Below are 23,819 nucleotides of genomic sequence, written 5' to 3' on the forward strand. Positions count from 1 at the left end.
AATGGCAGGGCAGTACAAAACCCCCCCCCAAATGACCCCATTTTGGAAAGTAGACACCCCAAGGAAATTGCTGAGGGGCATGTTGAACCCATTGAATTTTTATTTTTTTTTGTCCCAAGTGATTGAATAATGACAAAAAAAAAAGTTTACAAAAAGTTGTCACTAAATGATATATTGCTCACACATGCCATAGTTATAAGTGGAATTGCACCCCAAATTATATTCTGCTGCTTCTCCTGAGTACGGGGATACCACATGTGTGAGACTTTTTGGGAGTCTAGCTGCGTACAGCATCCCGAAAACCAATCACTGCCTTCAGGATTCCTAAGGGTGCAAATTTTTGATTTCACTCCTCACTACCTATCACAGTTCCGAAGGCCATAAAATGCCAAAATAGCACAAAACCCCCCCAAATGACCCCATTTTGGAAAGTAGACACCCCAAGCTATTTGCTGAGAGGCATGTTGAGTCCATGGAATATTTAATATTTTGCCACGTTGCGGGAATATTACAAACTTTTTTTTTTTTGCACAAAGTTGTCACTAAATGATATATTGCTCACACATGCTATGGGCATATGTGGAATTACACCCCAAAATTAATTCTGCTGCTTCTCCTGAGTACGGGGATACCACATGTGTGGGACTTTTTGGGAGCCTAGCTGCGTATGGGACCCCGAAAACCAAGCACTGCCTTCAGGATTTAAATATAAAACGCTACCAAAAAAAACTGTTAGCGATCGCAGTGATCAGGCCTGACTCTGTGAATGCTGCAGTTATGTGTTTAGTGTTTTGTAAGTGACAGTGATCGATTAATACTGCACTTGGGTGGGCTGGGCGGAGGGGAAAAACGCAGGTGCTAGCAGGTATCTGGGCTGATCCTGCTAACAATGTGTTTTTTTGGAACCCTAAACTGCTGGGGACACTAGTATAGATCTGATCAGATACTATACCACTACGGGAGGTGTATGCTTTACGCGTGGGTATTAGCCGTACTGGCACTGACCAAGCACTGCCTGGGGCGACAAAGACCCTATCTGACCCTAAAACCTAATTGATATCACCCGCCGGGTGATCAGGGGGTTAAACCTTTATTGGGTAATAAATGGTGGGTGCCCTGATGCTATAAAAAGCAAACTAACTAACCAGAGTCACCCGTAACACTTATACGGTCATCACTGGTGAAAGGATTAACTAGGGGCAATCAGGGGGTTAAAACCTTTATTAGGTAGTATATGGGGGTCCCTGACACTATATAAAAACCTGACGGGGAACCTAAATAACTAACTGGCTAACCAGCATCACCAGTGACACTTATACGGTGATCACTGGTGAAAGGGTTAACTCTAGGGGCAATCAGGGGGTTAAAACCTTTAGTAGGTAGTATATGGGGGTACCTAACGCTATAAAAACCTGGAGTGAACCTAAAAAATAACTAGCTACCTAGCGGCACCAGTGACACTAATGCAGCGTTCAGAAAAACGATTGCTTAGTGACACTGGCAAAAGGGGGTGAAAGTGTTAACTCTAGGGGCAATCAGGGGATTAAACCTTTATTAGGGGGGAGGGGGCTACCCTGGACCTAACACTAACTGCCCTGACAGTTTTTACAGTTACAACTGACTAAATGTAGTGATCAGTAAATAAATGATCACTGCAATCAGTGATACTGTGACTGGGAGGGGGAGGGGGGGCGATCTGGGGGGGGGTGACAGTGTGCCTATGTGTACCTACATGTCAGTGTAGTGTTGGTGCACACTTACTATGTCTTCTCTCCTTGCAGTCCGGTCAAAAAGACTGCCCTGAGGAGAGTGACATCACTTCCTCCTGCCTGTGTTTACACTACACAGGCAGGGGAAGCTTCTCATTCGCCAGGACGTAGAATTACATGCGGCGGTCCAAAGTGGTTAATGTAGGTAATGCATTAAGGTAAAAAAAAAAAAAAAAAACTTCTAGCTTTAGAACCACTTTATGGCATGGATCTGAACAATGCTTTATGCTGGCACTGACTAATCGGGATCGCTCTGATTCATTCCAGAAGTGCTACAGAAGGAAGATGGAGAGTAGCGGTAATTTCAAATCCCCAGACTGCTACATCCGCTGTATGGGTACTGACTGGTGGGGTTACAGTGTTAGTTCACTGCTTCATTTTTTCTGAAAAAGTAAACACTTAAAAGTACAATGCTGGGCAACAAAATAAGTTACTACCATCCAACAAACTGCAACTATGCTATAGTCCAAAATCACACTAATTTCACCATAACTCGATTTCTCTATACAGGCATACCCCACTTTTAAGTATACAATGGGGTTTATTTACTAAAGATGGACAGTGCAAAATCAGGCTCACTTCCGCATAGAAACCAATAAGCTTCTAACCCCAGCCTGTTAGATTAAGTTTTGGTAATAAAACCTGGAAGCTCGTTGGTTTCTATGCAGAAGTGAGCCTGATTTTGCACTTTCCAGCTTTAGTAAATAAACCCCATTGTGTACTTAAAAGCGGGGCATGCCTGTAATCCACTGTAGCCAAATTTCAGAGCCCTTCACATGGATGGATTTGGCTGCTTACTGATACCTGTCCTGTGCAACTTCCTCCCTGTCTGCTTAAAGTAGTTCTAAAGCTTTAAGGTTTTTCACCCTAATGCATTAAGGTGAAAAACCTTCCGTGCTGCAGCTCCCCCCACCCCCAAACCCGATCCAGCGATGTGCACGAGCACAGCGGCTCCAACTGCTGTTTTTCTCTCCTCATTATGACAGATTGATAGCAGCGAAAGCCATTGGGTGCCGCTACTGTCAATCAAATCCTGTGACACAGGAGTGGGGGGGGGGGGGGGCTGAGTCCCATTGTCTGTGTCAATGAACGCAGCAGTGGGGCCCAGGAGTCCGCACGGGTCCCCCCAGAGAAAGCGGCTTTCCCTGGGGGCACAGGATGAAGAGGAGGGGCCTGGAGCACCAGGTTTTAAGTATGTATAAGAAAAGAACGAGCCAGTGGGTGTGTTCAGGAATATCTCTTCTGCAAAAATTGGTTCTCAGAGCAGCAGATAAAGGGTTAAAGGGAGTGTGGCAGGCAGGGGCACTACAGCTCTGCCTGGATAAAAATGACAAGAGCTGGTACGCGAGTACCTGTATATATCTCTGGGTTTCATTTTTATTTTCATTTTTTTCATGCCTAAAGTGATTGTAACTGTATTGCTACACTTGCAACAAAACAATTGAATACTCTCTTTGATACTTTTTTATTTGTAACAAAAGTTACATTTTCGGGACAAACTGTTGGGCGTTCTTAGTGCAAGAAGGAAACACCCCAAAAGCTTGTCCTGAAAATTCAACTGTTAGGGCCAATAAAAAAAGTATCCCACACAGTACGCAGTTATTTTTGTAAATGTATCTTTAAAATGTACATTTTAGACAAGGGTGTGGAAATGAAACAAAAAAAAAACACTTTTCCAAGGGACTAAATCGGGGTCCTGATCTACTTGCCCTGATAAAAATATATTTTTTTTTTAACCAAAACCACATTTAAATAAGGTGAAGGGTTGATGTTTTATATTAGGCAGGAGTGCTTTTAGGAATGTTGGGGGCTTTTAAAAATGAAAGAGGCTTTATGGTGATTTTACTTTTTAATGTTTTAACATTGTGCTGTTTATCTCTTATGCCCCGTACACACGAGCGGACTTTTCGACATCCAAACTCCGACGGACTGAGTCCGGCGGACTATCCGATCGTGTGTGGGCTGCAACGGACTTTAGCGAAGCTAAAGTCTGACGGACTTTAGAAATGAAGCATGCTTTAAATTTTCCCGACGGAACTCCGCCGGACCCGGTCCCCTTTGAAAAATCCGCTCGTGTGTGTGCTACTCCGACGGACTAAAACCGACGCTAGGGCAGCTATTGGCTACTGTCTAGGAACTTCCTACGTCGAATCCAGTCGTACGTCATCACGTTCGACTCCGTCGGAGTTTGGTGTGATGGTGTGTGGTCAAGTCCGTTCGGTCGAAAAGTCCGCCAGAACTCCGTCGGAACTCCGGCGGAACTCCTTTGGAGGTCTGTCAGACTTAATCCCTCTCGTGTGTACGGGGCATAACTCACTTCCCTGCCTGTCTCCAGCACCACACCCGGGGACTAGCAGGGAGGGGAGAGACCTTGCAGTGTGACGAATACTGATTGGGTGCTGGTCAGGAAAGGGGAGTGTCTGTCCCCCTTAACGCTCAGTAGAAGCGTATCTGCTGAGTGAGTAAATGAGGTTGTGGCCCCAACAAGAACATAAAAAAAAAAAAACAAAAAAAAAAAACACTTTATTCCTTCAGGTTACCCTCGCACCTGGAAGCACTTGTGTGCTTAGTACAAGGGCATTGCTGAGCAGCCAAATCAAGCTCCAGTGTCTGTTCCGTTAACCACTTTAAGTCCAGGTCTTCTTCTGACACTTTTTGTTTACAAGTGAAAAATCAATATTTTTTGCTATAAAAGTACTTCGAATCCCCAAACCTTGTATATAGTTTTTAGCAGAGGCCCTAGAGCAGGGGTGTCAAACTCAATTTCATCGTGGGCCGCATAAGCATTATGATTGCCCTCAACAGGGCCAGTTGTATCTGTAAGGCCGCGTACACACGCGGGGACTGTTCGCTCAACTTTGTCCGCTGAACAGTGTTTCGGCGGACAGTCCGCTTGTGTGTGGGCTTCAGCGGACAGTTTCAGCGGACAGTCTGACGAACAAAGTTTTTCGGAAATTCCGAAAAACTGTCCGCTGAAACTTGGTTTGAGCGGACAGTCCGCCCGTGTGTAGGCTTGTTCGTCAAACTAAGTCTCGCGCATGCTCAGAAAGAATTTACACGCCGAAGGTTGCATTGCAGTGTATAGGACGTCGTTTTCTAGTCCCGTCGTACGTGCCGTTCACGTCATCGCGCACGGTTTCAGCGGACTGTTCGTTCGTCGTGTGTGGGCAAGTCCGTCCATGCTAATTTTGAGCGGACTGTCCGCTGAAACTGTTTGACGAACAAAGTTGAGCGAACAGTCCCCGCGTGTGTACGCGGCCTAAGATTAGATGTCCAGCACATCCCCTCCCCTTACATTAGAGGTCAAGAGCCACCCCACCATCAGAAGTTGAGTCCATCACTCTCTCTTACATAACAGTGCAACCCCATTCCTTATGCTGCTGTTAGGAAGAAGCTGGATGCACTGCTTGAAAGTAGAAAGTAGGGGTCTGGTGGAGGACCAGAGGAGGGCTGAAGCTCTCCTGCAGCTGCAGATTCGGCGCGCAGGCCTTGTGTTTGACACCCGTGCCCTAGAGAATGAAATGGTGGTTGTTGCAATTTTTATGTCACATGGTATTTACGCAGCAGTTTTTCAAATTTTTGGGGAAAAAATACACTTTCATGAATTTTAATGCAAAAAAACAAAACAATATACAACCCAATTTTTTGGTAATATATAAAATAAGATGGTGTGCTGAGTAAATAGATACCCAACATGTCACGCTATAAAATTGCGCATGTGCGTGGAATGGTTGACAACCTACGGTACTTAAAAATCTCCATAGGTGACACTTAACATTTTTTTACAGGTTACCAGTTTAGAGTTACAGTGGAGTTCTAGCACTAGAATTATTGCTCTTGCTATAATGTTTGCGGAGATACTTCACGTGTGGTATGAACACGGTTTACATATTCGTGTGTGACCAATGTATGCGTTCACTTCTGAGAGCAAGCACGGGGCACTTTACTTTTTTTTATTATTATTTACTTTATTTAAAAAATATATATATTTTTACATTGTCCTTTTATTTTAATTTTATTTTTTTAATCACTTTTTTAGCTATCACAAAAATGTAAACATCTCTTGTGATAACAATAAAACATTACAGGTCCTCTTTATGGGGTCTATAAGTCCCCAGATCTCTCCTCTACCCTTAAAAGCATCAAATAATGAAAAAATAAAAAAATAAAAAAAATAAACAGAAGAATCATGACGTTGCTATCCGCCTCCCAGATCATAGAGGTGAGAAGAGACGATCTGGTCTCTCCTCACCTATATGGCCAGCCACGCAAACCGCAGGATTGTTTCCTGAGCTTGATGGTGAGAATGGTAAGCTTGAGAAACACCAGGGAGTGAATCAGCCACTCAGATTGCTTTTAGTGAAAAGAGAATCACCAGCTAAAAATAAAGTAAACCTGGCAGCTTGCTTGCAGCAGTACTAAATGTAAAAAAATAAAAAAATAAAAGGAAGGGTTTGCGCATCCCTGAGAAACAAGCAGAACTTATCAGAGTACTTGTTTAAACAACCTTGTGATTACAGTTTGACCCTGTCTTCTTACCATAACCCAGCAGATCAGTTCGAGAAGTCTCTTGGAAAATTGTGAGAGATGGTCCAAGACTGGACAGTGTTACCTCCAGCCCACAGCGACTAGATAAGGCTTTTAGCTCAGGAGTGAAGAACTTCAAGTAAGCCTTTGAGGCATTCCCCAAAAATTGGAACATGTCATTGTGTAACCTCTCTGCCCTTGTTCTATAAATCACTAGATCTGACACAGCCAGAACCTTCAGGAGGAGACGTAGGCGCTGGTTCTGTTTATCTGTGGCCCCCAGGAGACCTTCTGTATCCAGCAGCACCAAGGACAATTCTGGGTAGTATGCAGCCCATACACCCACTGTGCAGGAATCCTGGGAGGGAGAGGTCCTGAAGATCTCAAGACCCCCAAAAAACATGTGGTTGAGCGTGTGCGACTTGCCATCTCCGGTATTACCGAAAATACTGAGAACTTTGACAGGTTCCTGTGGACTACATCCAAGTCTCTTGATAAATTCCGCCACATCTTTTACCTGCAAAAAAGAAAAAATGATCAAATAACATTATTGAAAGTCACCCAAAGCAGGCAGGTTATATTGCATTTGATATGACCTTATAATTGGTAAAAAAAACAAAAAAAACTTGACGTGTTGTGTTTGTGTTATATTACTATATAATTCCTCTCATCCAAAAGGTAAACCACTGTTGGTCACACTGGGCCTAAAAAAGCACAACATTGTTCTGAGATTCCAAAAAGGATGAATTTACAATTCAATAAAACACTAAACCCCATACACACGATCGGATTTTCTGACGGGAAATGTTGGATGTGAGGTTGTTGGCGGAAAATCTGACCATGTGTACGCTCCATCGGACAATTGTTGTCGGACTTTCCAAATTTTTTTTCATTTTCTGCCAACAAATGTATGTTGTCAGACTTTCCGATCGTGTGTACACAAGTCTGTCGAACAAAAGTCCAAAGTACAAACACGCATGCTTGGAAGCAGAAGCGGTCAGTCTTGTAAACTAGCGTTACAAAGACGTTAAAGCAGTGCACAATTCTCTTCTTCTTTAATGGGATAATAATGATGCTGCTTTGCTGGTTATACTGATAGAGTTATTGCGAACAAATTTTCAAAGGCTTTATCAAGATATCAAGAATAATATTATGTTTTTTTAATTTTTTATTATTATTTGTGCAAGTTACCACAACACCAATATTTTGTAGTTTTTAAGAAAAGATACAACTATGTTGGTGTCTCTTGTCAATTTTACATTGTATTTTTTTTAAATGTAACTGCCTACTCCCAAACTGTCATTTGAAGTAAAGCCTCTTTCACACGGACGGACCATTCAGGTCCGCCTGTCAGTTTTTTAGGCAGACCTCAACGGACGCTCCATAGACCTCTATGATGCGACGAATGTCAGCTGACATCCGACACGCTCCGATCCGAAAAAGTGTGATGGAGGAAAACTCGATTTTTACATCCGTCTGCGGATCAGATGAAAATGGACTCTACGGTCCGTCGTCATCCGATCCCCCATAGGGGAGAGCGGTGCTCTGACTGGTCCGTCCCTGCACAGCGTGCAGAGACGGATTTCTGTCATCTGCCTGCTCAGTGGGGTTCGACGGAGCGATCCCCTGCTGAGCAAAGCAGAGCCCGTACACGGACACATCTGTGAGAAAGGACCCTTAAACATAGCCAAGTATTATTCTACACATTTTTTTTTATTGCGCATTAAAAAAAAAGAAAACAAATAAAATTAGACATGCTATCTACCAATAGAACATAACCAAAAAGTGCATTCTATGCATTCAAAAATATAACAAATCAAATCATTATTCAACCAATAAAATAATGTCAAAGCAACACCTCCAAGGCCAATAATATATAAACACGCTATGTCCTCCGATTCCGCAACATGTCTGGTTGACGTACAGCCGTTCAGAAATGAACTGAAAAGCACAAAATAAAAAGCCATAAATGAAAAACACGAAAAGAAAAGCAGGAAACAACACTCACCAAACTTCTGCTAACACAAAATTAGCAGAAGGAGCCCAAAGGGTGGCGCTAAAGAGCTGAAAAACAAGGTTCGGAATTATTGGCCAACATTTGTGTGACTGTGTGTATGCAAGACAAGTTTGAGCCAACACCCTTCGAACAAAAAACCACGGTTTTGTTGTCGGAAAGTTCGATTGTGTGTACAAGGCAAAAGACAGGGCCAGTTCACACCAGATGCAGTTCCATGTGCTTTTTTTTTTTTTGCGCTAAAAATGCATGCACAGTGTTTTCAATGTATTCCAATGGCTCTAGTTCACACCATGCAGTCAGTTTCTTGTGCAGAAACTGACCAGAACTGCACGAAGCTGCATCTGGTGTGAACTGGCCCTTAGGCAGTTGCGTTTAACAGCGTGTCTTTTAAAAAAATGGGTTCAGACACCGAAGATTTCCGCGTTTCAGATGCCAAACGCGACTAAACACAGTAACCCGTGTTTTGTTTATCGGCGTTTTTCGTTTTTGGCCATTAAAAATAAATACCATTTTTTTTTTAGAAACGCTTCTAAATGCAAACGCAGCAAAACGCTGATAAAAACGCGGCATGTAAACGTGGAAAAACTGACGGTTTAAATGAGGGTTACTATCTGTCAAGTTAAATCGTTCAGGAGAGGTGGTAAAAACGTCCCATGTACATGAAGCCTGATAACCGTGCACAAAATCCAAAAATCGTACGAAAAATGCTGCATTCGAATCGATCGTACATAGCTTTTGAGAGCCGATCAGGACAGTTCATCCGATATTATTCTATCGGACATGCATGGAAATTTTTCCCGTACGATGCCAGACCCTACGATTTTAGTTTAAGCAGTACAGCTGTCATTCGAAAATGCAATACAAATGCATTACAACATGACGACGTCACTTCCGAATTTTTATTCTGTCGTACGAGAATTTTCGTGACTTTAGTAAACTCATCAGATTCGACGTGAGATTAGCATGCAAAAAAAAACTGACAATCATGCCTCCGATAATCGGATCGTGTGTAGGGGGCATTAGGGTTATATCTAATCAGCGATAGCCATTGTCTTCCCAGTTCTGCTCGGATTCTGTGTGAACAGCTTCCTCTTTGCATGGTGGCGTGGGTAGTGGCGCCTCGGTCTCGCCTCTTTATCTGTATTTTTTATTTAGTTATTTATTTGATACATTTTTTTTTTTGTTCATACTCTTCTCTAACTACGATAAAAAAATACAATTTATTTTTTCTCCATTCAGAGGATAGACACCATACAGGGATGGGTTTTACTGAGTGATTGCTGTGATAGCCAATCTTAGGCCATTACAGCCATCACATGAACAAGAGCCAATCCTCTCAGCTCAATCTTATTAATATAAGGCCAGGAGCTGTCAATGACAGCTTGGTCTTCATGCTGAGAGACACTTTCAGCACAAATGCAGAGCACATATATCTCATAAATTTACAAGGGTTAGTACTGCAGATAATACAGGGTGCCGTGAAGGGGCCCTGCAGCTTACGCATGCATTTGAAAATGTGTGCTAACTAAACCCTTGTTTTTAATACATACTGTTATGCTGCGTACACACAGTCGGAATTTCGGCCAGCAAAAGACCGATGAGAGCTTTTCGGCGGTAAATGCGACCGTGCGTATGCTCCATCGGAATTTTGCTGACCGAATTTCCGCCAGCAAAAGATTGATGCCCCGTAGACACGATCGGAATTTTGGTCGGAAAAGCTCTGATGGTTTTCCCGACGATATTCCGATGGGATTTCGCTCAAGCTGTCTTGCAAACACACGGCCACACCAAATTCCGTCAAGAACGCGGTGACATACAACACGTACGATGGGACTAGAAAAAGGAAGTTCAATAGCCAGTAGCCAATAGCTTCCATCTCGTAGTTGAATCTGAGCATGCGTCGGGAAAAGTTAGAACCTGCTCTTAATCTTTTGCTAGCGGAAATTCGGCCAGCAAAATTCCGATGGAGCACACGCACGGTCGCATTTTCTGAGGAAAAGCTCTCATTGGTCTTTTGCTAGCCAAAATTCCGACCATGTGTACGTGGCATTAGAGCAGGTTCTCAATTTTTCTGACGAAAAAAGTTTCGGAAAAAGATCGGAAATTCCGATCGTGTGTATGCAATTCCGATGCGTAAAAACTCACGCATGCTCAGATTCAACTCCGAGACGGAGGCTATTGGCTACTGAACTTCCTTTTTCTAGTCCCGTTGTATGTGTTGTATCAGCTGCCTGTGCTCTCTACATTACTAAGAGATAAACTTGTCTTGGAGGGTTTACAACCACTTTCAGGCTTCTGCTAGAAAGCTGAACATGAAGAGGAACTTCATCTTTCAACATGACAACGACCCAAAGCATACATCCCAAACGAATGGCTTCACCAGAAGAGGATTAAAGTTTTGGAATGGCCCAGTCAGAGCCCAGACCTGAATCCCATTGAAAATCTGTTGGGTGATCTGAAGAGGGCTGTGCACAGGAGATTCCCTCCCAATCTGATAGATTTGGAGTGTTTTTGCAAAGAAGAGTGGGCAAATATTGCCAAGTCAAGATGTGCCAAGCCTCATACCCAAAAAGACTGAGTGCTGTAAAAAAAAAAAAAAGGGGGGGGGGTGCTTCAACAAAGTATTCCTTTAGGGGTGTACACACTTATGCAATCACATTATTTTCACTTCCCTCCACCTTCAACATTTCAGTTTGTTGTTCAGCTGAGTTTTACAGTTTATCGGTCACATTAAAAGGTGGAAAAAGTTCTGAAATGATTTATCTTTGGCATTTTTTTACATCACAGAAACCTGACAGGGGTGTGTAGACTTTTTATATCCACTGTATACTGATTTCTTCTTTACAGGGTTAGATAGGTTAGTGTTAGATTGTGGATATCTGTAGATACAAGGATTTTCATGTAATGCTGTGTACACACGATCAGAAATTCTGCCAGCAAAAGTCAGATCTGAGCTTTTGGTCAGAAATTCCGACCGTGTATGTGTGCTCCATCGGACTTTTGCTGGCCGAATTTACGCCAGCAAAAGATTGAGAACAGGTTCTCAATTTTTTGGTCGGAAAAAGTTCAGATTGGAAATTCGGATCGTCTGTACCAATTCCGACATGCAAAATTCTTACACATGCTCGGAAACAATTCAACACATGCTCAGAAGCATTGAACTTCATTTTCTCGGCTCGTCGTAGTGTTGTATGTCACCGCATTCCTGACGGTCGAAAGTTCAGAGAACTTTTCTGTGCTCGTGTGTATGCAAGCCAAGCTTGAGTGGAATTCTGTTGGAAAAACCATCCAAGTTTTTTCCAATGGAAAATCCGCTTGTGTGTACAGGGCATTAGGGTGGACTTCTACTTTAAACCGGAGTTCCACCCAAAAAAAAAAAAAAAATAGAACTTCCGCTGTAAGGGAAGATGATCCCCTGACATGCCACACTTGGCATGTCATTTTTTTTGGGGGGGGGGGGGGGGGGGGGGAGCGGCTACCCTCCCAGCGCACAGCGGCAGCGGAAGGGAGATCACTCTTGGCAATCATCTGGGACACGTCACAGGTCCCAGATTATTGCCGGGCCAGTCACGGCGCACCACGCGGATCGTGCATACGCAATTCGTGCCCGGCTCTGAAGCCACAGCCGGGTGCCCACAGTGACAATGCTGGCGCCACAGAGAGGAGGGGGAGACGAGCGGACCTTCGTTCCCCCGCATCGCTGGACCCTAGGACAGGTAAGTGTCCGATTATTAAAAGTCGGCAGATGCAGTATTTGTAGCTGCTGACTTTAAAAAAATGTTTTCTTTTAAGCGGAACTCCGCTTTAAGAGGGACAGTCCACTGCCTGAGCATGGGGGGAGCCCAAGACTGGGTAAGGGTTTGCATAGAAGTTGAGGGGGCGGTAAAAATGGGTGGTTGAGCTGCAAAAGTGGCTGGACAGGGGTGTACACATCCCCTACAACAAGGCAGGATTCTCCTTTTCCTGGAGTCCATCCTTCTATCCTCTGATCTTTTATTTCCGGGAAAAGAAATCAGTTTGATTAATGCAGGAAGTGAGTGCAGGTCTTCGCCATGCATTGTATTGTTATGATTCCAGGGAGGTCACGTGTTGGATGAGATGACACAATGGTGGTGATCATCCTCCATCCATCCTCCATTGTAGTCACACACTGACATCATCACTCCCTAAAGTGTCGGCACAGCACACTTCTCACTCCATAATAAACACTATAAGTACACAATGATTGTGTATACCGATCACACACCACACCGCCCATCTACCTGCAGGTTCTCCTCCTCATCCACCAGCAGGAAGCTGAACTCCTCCTCCTCCCCGGACGGGGTCTTCTTTGGGGTGAGGGGATCCCCCAGCAGTACAGCGGACATGGTGTCGGAGGGATCACAGTCCGGGGACTCGATGGACACACATTGGACTCTGTACTTTCACTTTCTATGTTTACATTGCGGACCGGGCGGCTGCACTGCCATCTAGTGGTTACTTCGCTTATTACAACAATGACGCCTAGGGTCTTCCTGTACAGGGCCTCAGTCTTATCACATGACACCAACCTCCAATGACATTCTACCATTTCATTATCAGAGGACACATATAGGAAATCGAAATTAAGCTAAAATATTTTACATTTCTCTTGGTTATCTGTTTATTCTTAGTAAACGTTCACTAAAAATATACTAAAAACCAAAAATAAAAATGTCATATGTTTTAGCTTTATTGTAAAACTTCTGCGCTCAGTGTAAAAATTAAAATAAAAACAAAATCCCAGTTTATTTATGTAATGAAAGATTTTATGGCTTTTGCACCAGTTAAAGCAGGGTTCCACACTATAGTGGAACTTCCGCTCATCGAAACCCTCCCCCCCTCCGGTGTCACAGTTGGCACCTTTCGGGGGGAGGGGGATGCAGATACCTGTCTAAGACAGGTATTTGCACCCACTTTTGGGCATAGACTCCCACGGGAGTCTATGCTTCTTCTTGTCCCGTCGCGCTGTCTGCTAGGACACACTAGGGTTGCCACCTGTCCGGTTTTGACCCGGACAGTCCGGGTTTTGAAACATGTGCCCGGGTTTCAACCCGCCTGAAACCCGGACACATATAGCAACAGTTCGACTGTCCTGTGGTGGCCCCGGCCACAACATCTAGAGCGGCACATCGATTCCGGAGAATCAGATACTGCTTGTGCTTGAAAGCTGGGCAGCAGGCTCCCTGTGACTGGCTGAATGTGTTATGTGCGTGCGTCGCTCGGGTCTGCGATTGGCCTGGTGGAGCTGGTAAGTGGTCACATGTGGACTGGGCTGGACTGGGGGTGATCGCGGCCGCCCGTAGTCCCGCCTCCCTGCCTGGTGTGCTGTGTTTCTCCTGACTGAGGTGAGGTCTCTCTGCCATCCGCTCTTCCACCCGCCGTCTGTTAGCCCGCCCCTCTCTGTAAGCCACCCCCCTCTGTCAGCAACCCTCTCTGTCAGCAGCACTCCCTGTAAGCCACCCCCCTCTGTCAGCAAACTCCCCTGTCAGTCCCCCTCTGTCAGCAGCACTCCCTGTAAGCCACCCACCTCTGTCAGCAACCCCCCCTGTCGGCCCCCCCTCTGTCAGCAACCCTCTCTGTCAGCAAACCCCCCTGTCAGCCCCCCTCTGTCAGCAGCACTCTCTGTAAGCCACCCCCCTCTGTCAGCAACCCCCCTGTCAGCCCCCCAGTCTGTCAGCAACCCCCCCTGTCAGCCCCTTCTGTCAGCCCGCCCTTCTCTGTAAGCCACCCTCTATCAGTCCCCCCTCGGTCAGCCCCCCTCTGTCAGCAACCCCCCCGTCAGCCCGCCCCTCTCTGCAAGCCACCCCCATCTGTCAGCAACCCCCCCATCGGTCCCCCTCTCTCTCAGCCCCCCTCTCTTTCAACAACCCACCTGTCGGCCCCCCTCTCTGTCAGCAACCCCCCTGTCAGCCCCCTTCTGTCAGCCCGCCCCTCTCTATAACCCGCCCCTTTCTCTCACAGCCCACCCTTCTCTGTAATCCACCTCCCTCTGTCAGCAACCCCCCCTCTATCAGCCCCCCTCTCTGTCAGCAACCCCCCTGTCAGCCCCCTCTATTTCAGCAACCCCCTTGTCAGCCCCCCTCTCTGTCAGCAACTCCCCTCCTCTGTCAGGCCCCTCCTCTGTCAGCAACCCCCCCTGTCAGCCCCCCACTCTGTCAGCCCCCCTCCCCTTCTGTCAGCCCCTCTCTCTGTCAGCAACCTCCCCTTCTCTTTAAGCCACCCTCTCCTCTGTCAGCTACAACCAGACAGCATTCAAACCCCCCCTTTCTTCCCCCACTCTAGTGGGGCTAATGTCCTGCAGCTGGGTCACAATGCACTCTCTCTCTCCCACCCAGCCGCCAGCACCAATTGCAGCAGTTACGCTCTACTGACACCATCCTCTGCCCTACTGACACCGTCCTCTGCCCTACTGACACCGTCCACTGCCCTACTGACACCGTCCTCTGCCCTACTGACACCGTCCTCTGCCCTACTGACACCGTCCTCTGCCCTACTGACACCGTCCTCTGCCCTACTGACACCGTCCACTGCCCTACTGACACCGTCCACTGCCCTACTGACACCGTCCTCTGCCCTACTGACACCGTCCTCTGCCCTACTGACACCGTCCACTGCCCTACTGACACCGTCCACTGCCCTACTGACACCGTCCACTGCCCTACTGACACCGTCCTCTGCCCTACTGACACCGTCCACTGCCCTACTGACACCGTCCACTGCCCTACTGACACCGTCCTCTGCCCTACTGACACCGTCCTCTGCCCTACTGACACCGTCCTCTGCCCTACTGACACCGTCCACTGCCCTACTGACACCGTCCTCTGCCCTACTGACACAGTCCTCTGCCTACTGACACCGTCCACTGCTCTACTGACACCGTCCTCTGCTCTACTGACACCGTCCTCTGCCCTACTGACACCATCCACTGCTCTACTGACCCCAATCTCTGCCCTACTCACACTGTCCACTGCTCTACTGACACCGTCCTCTGCTCTACTGACACCGTCCTCTGCTCTACTGACACCGTCCTCTGCCCTACTGACACCATCCTCTGCCCTACTGACACCGTCCACTGCTCTACTGACACCGTCCACTGCTCTACTGACACCATCCTCTGCTCTACTGACACCGTCCTCTGCCCTACTGACACCATCCACTGCTCTACTGACCCCAATCTCTGCCCTACTCACACTGTCCACTTCTCTACTGACACCGTCCACTGCTCTACTGACACCGTCCACTGCTCTACTGACACCGTCCTCTGCTCTACTGACACTGTCCTCTGCCCTACTGACACCATCCACTGTTCTACTGACCCCAATATCTGCCCTACTCACACTGTCCTCTGCCCTACTGACACCGTCCACTGCTCTACTGACACCGTCCACTGCCCTACTGACACCGTCCACTGCCCTACTGACACCGTCCACTGCTCTACTGACACCGTCCTCTGCTCTACTGACACCGTCCTCTGCTCTACTGACACCGTCCTCTGTCCTACTGACACCGTCCACTGCTCTACTGACACCATCCTCTGCCCTACTCACACTGTCCTCTGCCCTACTGACACCGTCCACTGCTCTACTGACCCCAATCTCTGCCCTACTGACACCGTCCACTGCTCTACTGACACCGTCCACTATTCATATTTTAACTGACATTTCTTTTATTAATCAAATCATATTTTATGGGTACACGAATGCTTTTGTTTTATTTAACCATGACCCTTTAAGTCCCCCGCCACTGTTAATGCAATTTGGCCACAACCACTGTTCACTGTAGCACACCTCATTACTACTCTCTTTGGGTAACCCAAAAGGGGTCCCAGGTATTTTACAATCCTATAGTGTGTACTACAAAAAAATTGCAGTGCGGCGTGAAAGTGTTCGGGTTTGGCTTGAAGAAAAGGTGGCAACCCTAGGACACACACGGGTCCCAGAGACAGCGCAGACCATTCCCATTGCACTGCGTGCATGCACAGTAGGGAATGCAACGCTTCACTTCCTGATTCCCTCACTGAGAATGGCGGCGGCAGCAGCCGAGAGCTGATCGATTGACCCTGGGACAGCTGAGTGTCCCTTTATTAAAAGTCAGCAGCTGTAGTATTTATAGCTGCTGGCTTTTAATATTTTTTTTTTTCCAGTGGACTTCCTCTTTAAATTGTGTTAATTTGTTTATACATACTTCCCAACATTTTGAGATGGGAATGAGAGACACCTACTTGCAAATGTATGCAGCCATAGGAAACGCTCCCTGACACACACCCTTAAAGAAGAATTAACCCCCAAAAAAAGGCTAATTAAATCCACAAGTGCTTTTTTTTTACCACTACTCCTCCCGCTCCGAGGACAGTGGCAGGTGGGGAGTTTGACTGGGGCAGTACACCTGTCAAACGGTAACGCAGGTGTCCTAAGGCGAGCTCAGGGAGGACAGAAACCTCCCGTGGAGCAGAAGGCTTTTAAAATGTACAAATGCAGCAATTTAGAAATTGAATGAAAGGTTTAGCACTGGGAAACACTTTTTGAAAGATAAAAAGTGCATTTTATATACAACTATATAGATCAGACCAAAATGAGGGACAAATGAGGGGGAAAGATGGACAGGGGGACATTGCTCCAAATAAGGGACAGTCCCTCTAAATCAGGGACAGTTGGGAGGTATGGCATTATGCACTTAGCACATCTGTTTATCCACTTCAGCCCCAGAAGATTTTACCCCCTTCCTGACCGCAGCACTTTTTACAATTCGGCACTGCGGCACTTTAACTGACAGTTGCGCATTCGTTCAGCGCTGTACCCAATCGAAATTTGCATCCTTCTTTTCCCACAAATAGAGATTTCTATTGGTGATATTTGATCACCTCTGTGGTTTTTATTTTTTGCGGTATAAACAAAAAAAGAGACAATTTTGAAAAAAAAAACTATATTTTTTAAATTTTTGCTATAATAAATATCCACAAATTTAAAAAAAACAGAAAACAAATTTCTTCATCAGTTTAGGCCGATATGTATTCTACATATTTTTGGTAAAAAAAGAAACGCAAGAAGCGTATAATGATTGGTTTGTGCAAAAGTTATAGCGTCTTCAAATTATGGGAATTGCGGCGGACAGATCTGACACTTTTGACACATTTTTGAAACCACTGACATTTATACAGCGATCAGTGCTATAAAAATGCTCTGATTACTGTATAAATGTCACTGGCAGGCAAGGGGTTAACACTAGGGGGCGATCAAGGGGTTAAATGTGTGTGTCATGGGGTTAAAAGTGTGTTCTAACTGTGGGGAGATAGGACTGACTGGGGGAGGAGACATATCGTTATTCCTGCTTAGTAGGAACAAACGACATGTCTCCTCTGCCCTGACAGAACAGGGATTTGTGTGTTTACACACACAAATCCCTGTGCTGGCGCTCGTGCACGGGCTCGCGTGTGGCAGGCCTCTGGCAACTCTTAAAGCGGTGTTCCAGCCATGATTTTTTTTTACAAACACTATAGCTGCTGACTTTTAATAAGGACACTTACCTGTCCAGGGAGCCTGCCCCCCCCCCCCCCCGGCCGATCCGTCCATTGGAACGGGTGCCGGCGCCGCCATCCTAAAGAAGAGAAACAGGCAGTGGAGCCTTGTGGCTTCGCTGCCCATTTCCTACTGTGCATGCGTGAGTCAGAGCTTTTTGTGAATGGGCTCCTGTCACAAAGGTCCCAGAAAACAGCGCACCCCATTTCCCAGGAGGCAACGTAAGGGGGAGAAGAGAAGGAACAGCTCCGTGGAGTAGTGGCAGATTAGTGGCAGGGGTGCCATTCTGCCCCCGAAAAAAGACGTAAACAAATACTGTAGCTGCTGACTTTTAATATTAGGACACTTACCTGTCCCAGGGTTTCCACAATGTCGCTACTCCAGCCAATTTTCCAATTGGCTCTCGGGTGCTGCCGCTGCCATTTGTGGTAAGGGAAACTGGCAGTGAAGACTTTTGGCTTCACAGCCAGTTCCCTACTACACATACGTCAAGAACAGGTACCCATTCCCCCCTTCCCCCCGAAAAGATGCCAAACAAGTGGAACTTCCCCTTTTGGGTGGAGCTCTGCTTTAATGAATCTTCTAATTATATTTTAACTTACCAGTCTTTTCATGTGGTGGCTGTATGGGAAAGCACACCGCATTAACACCCACCATACCATAGCAACATACCTAAATATAAAGTGAAGAAATTACAAAGGTTGTGGGAAACTGTTGGGTTGCGGCCCTTTTGTTGGGTTTCTATCAACTTTAACCACTTCCTAACCGCGCCATAGCCAAAAGATGGCTACAGAGTGGCTCTATTGTTTCCGAAGGGCTTCCCCCCGGGAACTATGCCCCTTGCGTGCCGCCCCTGGGGTGGGCATCTGGTGGACTGTGTGATCACTGTGCCCTTCGGAGAAAGCCGATCACAGATCTTAGTAAGGGGCCAATCACAGCAGCCCTTTACCACCTGATCTGCTGTGTCCAATCACAGCTGATCACAGTGGAAACAGAATTTCTGGTTATCGCCATTCCTCTTCTCACACGCTGTCACAGCTTGAGGAGAGGAGGACCGGTAACAGGCAATTCTGACGGGAGATGCACAAAGATAATCAGTGCCCTGATTATCAGTGCAGCCCCATCAGTGCCATCAATGCTGCCCATCAATACTACCCATCAGTGCTGCCCATCAGTGCCTCCTCATTAGTGCCACATATCATTGCAGTCTCATCAGTGTCTCTTCATGTGTCCATTAGTGCCACATATCAGTGCAGCCTTATCAGTGTCTGCTCATCAGTGTCCATTAATGCCACCTCATGAGTGCCCATCAATGCAGCCTCATCAGTACAAATTAGTGAAAATAAACTACTTATTTACAAAATTTTATAACAGAAAGAAAATCCTTTTCCCCGCCTTTTTTCTTTGTTTAGCAAAAAATAAAAAAATCTGGGGTGATTAAATACCACCAAAAGAAAGCTCAATCTGAAAATTGCCCTGGTCAGGAAGGGGGTATAATTGCCCAGTAAGCAATTGGTTAATTATGAAATACTGTAAAGAAGACTTGTGCACAATGGAAAATTTTGTTTCGTTTCCGTTTGTTGTCATTCGTAAAATACATAATTTCGTTCTGTTATATTCGTTATGCTACGTTAATACGTTTTCTGATAATTCGTTATTATTCGTAGAGTGTCGAATTCATTCGCTTGTATTCGTTGAAATTCGCTATTTATGTATGCATAGACATTCGTGATAATGATTCGTAGTTTGGAAAGTCGTTTGTTTATTGAATCTTTTAACACACACAATGACAACGTCTCTTCTCCTCGGCTCAAATACAATACAACACCCTTCTAACTCAGTTCTCAGGAATGCACTTTGCCAGTAATCCATCCTCCGGCACAAAATTAATTAGCTGATTGGACTATAAGATTTACTTTGAGCTGACCTTTTGTTTCATTAGATCTTTAAAGAATTACCGAATCATGTCGAATTCATTCAAAATCATTTGTTATATTTCTTTCGTATTCGTTGTAATTCGTTATTTTTTTATTCGGACATTCGGATGCAAAATTCGGCCAAATTTCGATTTGTTACGAAACTAATTGCACAAGCCTACTGTAAAGTTTAAAATGTTAGTAAACGCTAAAGTGAAACTTTGCTATACCCTTGGAAATTGCCTAAACTTGCACCATTAAGTAGATAGGCACACTCAGGTCAGGACTTCTGGTGGTTGGGGGCCCCTGGGCTTGAGTCACTTTCAGGGCCTACCTTCTATACATTACCGTATATATCGGCGTATAACACATGCCTGCGTATAACACACACCCCAAGTTTAGGAGGGAATTTTAAGGAAAAAAACTTTTAGGAGGGAAGTTTAAGGAAAAAACTTACATTTAAATGCCCATCAATGCAGCCTTATCATTGTCCATCTGCAGCCTTGCCCATCCATCTGCAGCCTTGTCCAGTGTCATTGCTGCCTTGTCATTTGCAGCCTTGTCATTGCAAACTTGAAGTTTAAAAATGGCGCTGCCGAGATACAGAGTCCTCTGTATCTCGGCGGCTCTTGGCTCCTCTCGGCGGCTCTCGGTTACTTTCTGCGGTGTAACAACATATTCGGCGACCCATCGCAGTTTGCTACGGAAGTGACGTTCCGTCGCTGCCATCTTGGTACACCCCACACTCGTCCACAGTAAAGCCCTGTACACACCATCGGACTATCCAGCGGACTTAGTTTGATCATGTGTGGGCTCCAGTGGACTTTTTCTTCCCAAAAGTCCGGCGGACTTAGAAAGAAGACTTGCTTTAAAATTGTCCGCTGGACCCAGCTGCTGTCGGGAAGTCCGCTCATCTGTATACTGGTCCGACGGACTTTGCAAATGAACGGACTTTCCCACACACGGACCAAAGTCCTTTCATTTTGAACGTGACTTCAGGTACAACGGGACTAGAGAAGGAAGTCAATATTGCCGCTTTCATCGGCAAGATTGACACTTTGTGAGCCCCATCGCCTGGTATGGGTTTTAAGGGTAACCCCCTACGCCAAAAAAAACGGCATGGGGATCCCCCCAAAGTCCATACCAGATCCTTACCCGAGCACGCAGCCCAGCCAGTCAGGAAAGGGGGTGGGGACGAACGAGCGCCCCCCCCCCTCCTGAACCGTACCAGGCTGCATGCCCTCAACATGGGGAGGTGGGTGCTTTGGGGAAGGGGGGCGCCCTGCGGCCCCCCACCCCAAAAGCATTTTGTCTCCATGTTGATGAGAAAAAGGGCCTCTTCCCGACAACCCTGGCCGTTGGTTGTCGGGGTCTGTGGGTGGGGGGCTTATCGAAATCCGGAAGCCCCTTTAATAAGGGGGTGCCCAGATCCTGGCCCCCCACCCTATGTGAATGAGTGTAGGGGAACATCGTACCCCTACCCATTCACCTGGGGGAAAAAGTGTCAATAAAAAAACACACTACACAGGTTTTTAAAGTAGTTTATTAGACAGCTCTGGGGGTCTCCTAAAGTGGTTATAAATACTCAGTGAAGTGACTGGTCTCAGGTGATAGACAGAGATGAAACAAATCCTCCTACATATGTTTTTTTCATCTGCAGCCCTACCTTCTCTACATATTCTCTACACCTGTTCACAGGGCCTCTTAGCTATAGAGGGATATACTTTGTTCATATTTCATGTCTGAGGTTTACAACCACTTTAATGCATTACTGCATTAAGGTAAAAAATGTTTAGATAGCACTATGCACCCTTACCCCCCCCCCCCCCCCCGCCTTTTTTCCCCATACTTATCTGAGCCCTCACTTGATCCAGAGCTTTGCCTGCCTGTAATGGCTCTCTACCTTCTCCCCTCTATCACAGGCTTGGCTTAGAGCAGCAGGAGCCATTGACTCCTGCTACTGTGACAGCCAGGTCCCTATTGCACATGCACGAAGCAGAGGAAGGAGGAGGGGGGGCCAAACTTCTGGGGGACCTCGCCGCAGCTAGCTAAATGGGGACAGTACCGGTCAAAAACAGGTACCCGTTAACCCCCCCCCCCCAAAAGGTGCCAAAGGTTCCCTCGGAGAAGAAACAGCATTGGGGGGAGATCATATACCAAAGCTGCAGTAGTTCATGCTTACAATAGCACCTCCAATAATTCTACTGGGTATTCCCCCTACAGACTAATGTTCGAAAGAGAAGCTCGTTTACCAGTGAACCTGGCTTTTGGAACATTGTTAGATCATACCTCTCAGACCTCCTACTGTAAAGACAGGCTTTGGAAAAATCTGAAGATGGCATATGCGAAAACAAAGGAAGCATCCAATATCAGAGAAGAGAGGAACAAGAAAAACTTTAATCTCAAAATTAGGGTTCAGAACCTACAACCCGGAGATCAACTGTTGTTACACAATCTGGGAGTGCCTGGGAAGCATAAGCTGGCTGATCGATGGTGCTTTAAACCTTATTTTGTCTGTAAATGATTATTCGGGCATCCTGTATACCAGATTCGGACAGAGGGAAAGACTTGGCCCCTGAAGTCCTGGCACCGAAACCATCTGCTGCCTATATCCGAGGCTGTCTAAGTACCTCCATATTGCTGTCTGGAGACTTATCAATCCCCTACGCTGAGGCCTAAGGCTGGGAAAGCTTGCCGAAACATGCCACCTGAAGAGGAGAGTGATGGGGAGGAATTGGCTATTGATTGGTTATGGACCTCCCCTCTTGAAGACAATCCACTGCTGGAAGTTGACGTACTAGATTTCCACCCACTAGGAGGAAGCAACGACATCAAGATGGAACCAAATGAAGTACTTAATGTGCCAGAAACCCCTGGTTCTCCCATCAAGTAGAGATACTGTACTTGAACCAGAGCTGGAACCAGAGCTTGAAACAGAGCTTGAACCAGAGCTGGAACCAGAGCTTGCACCAGAACTTGAATCAAAGCCGCTGGAAAGTATCTACTCCAGATTAAGGCAGAAAATATGCCCCCCAAAAAGACTGATGTATGATACCTTTGGAGAAAATTCTTATTCCTACTGTTCAGCGTCCTAGTCAAGCACATGCCTCCTTTATTGAACCTTTAATAAAGGATGACCTTGATCCACCCCCTGACACTACTGAGTGGGCCACTAATTTGTTACTGGCCTGTCATGAACTTGATATGGCCCTGCCTGACAATGTACATACATTTTTGTTAGAAGATCCCTCTTTGGATCCTTTGTTGGCTGTTCGACCTTCTAGTTTGTCATATAATTAACTATTCACTTTCTTATGAAACTGTGAGGTGATCCTGTCTTCGGGGACCAAAGACTTTCACGTGGGGGGGAGGACGTAGCAATATGGACTACAATTGCAACAAACAGCTATTTCCTGCCTTGTCTGTATATCATATTGTCCCACTAGTGCCCAGTGTTACTAGGCTGACATAATTTTTGTGAGCCCAACCTGTCAGGGCTGGCTTAGCCCTTCCTCCTCTGGGCTGGCCGCTCAGCTGTCTGCTAATTGCCAGTTCTCTTCTCTTTCCACAGTTACCAGCTGTTCCCGATGATGCTCTTCTGACCTGCCTATTTAAAGCCTTCCTGCTTACTTTTTCATTTGCCTTTGCATTGGTCACATCACAAGGAACTATCTCCTGCTGTTTGTTTCAAGACTGGCTTGCTGATATCCCTCCTGGCTTCTTATCCTGCTTGCAGTTGCTCTCCTTGGATCCCTGACTTCTGGCCTGGCTGATTACCCGATCTGGTTAATGAACTTTGGACTGGCTGACTACCCGATCTGGTTACTGGACTCTGGCTATGCTTGACTACGCTTTTTTCTATTTACCTTTTATTTTTATTAAATAAACAAGTGTGATTTGATTGTACTTCTGTCTCAGTCTGTTTCATGGTTTCTGACAGTACGCGAAGGCCATGAATTCAGAAGATACAGTCAATCCACTTGTTGGTATTATTTTTTCCAGATTGGATGAGCAAGATCACTGTATGGATCAGTTTGCCTTGGCATTACAAACG

At 46.0% G+C, this 23,819-nt stretch overlaps 1 protein-coding gene across 1 annotated transcript in view; it reads right to left on the reverse strand.

Moving 5' to 3' along the window:
- The window catches only part of LOC143935313 (zinc finger FYVE domain-containing protein 1-like), a 47,766-nt gene extending 34,986 nt beyond the window's left edge, over nt 1–12,780 (reverse strand). The window contains exons 1-2 of the mRNA XM_077459130.1: nt 12,576–12,780; nt 6,309–6,813 (exon numbers count right to left, since the gene is read on the reverse strand). Coding sequence (XP_077315256.1) covers nt 6,309–6,813; nt 12,576–12,680 — 610 coding nt within the window. The 5' untranslated portion in view covers nt 12,681–12,780. The remainder of the gene's footprint in view (nt 1–6,308; nt 6,814–12,575) is intronic.
- Nucleotides 12,781–23,819: the final 11,039 nt, after the last annotated feature.

The sequence above is a fragment of the Lithobates pipiens genome, unplaced genomic scaffold (genome assembly GCF_037356315.1).
Source record: "Lithobates pipiens isolate NorthernLeopardFrog02 unplaced genomic scaffold, aLitPip1_a1.2 Scaffold_1, whole genome shotgun sequence".
Taxonomy (NCBI): domain Eukaryota; kingdom Metazoa; phylum Chordata; class Amphibia; order Anura; family Ranidae; genus Lithobates; species Lithobates pipiens.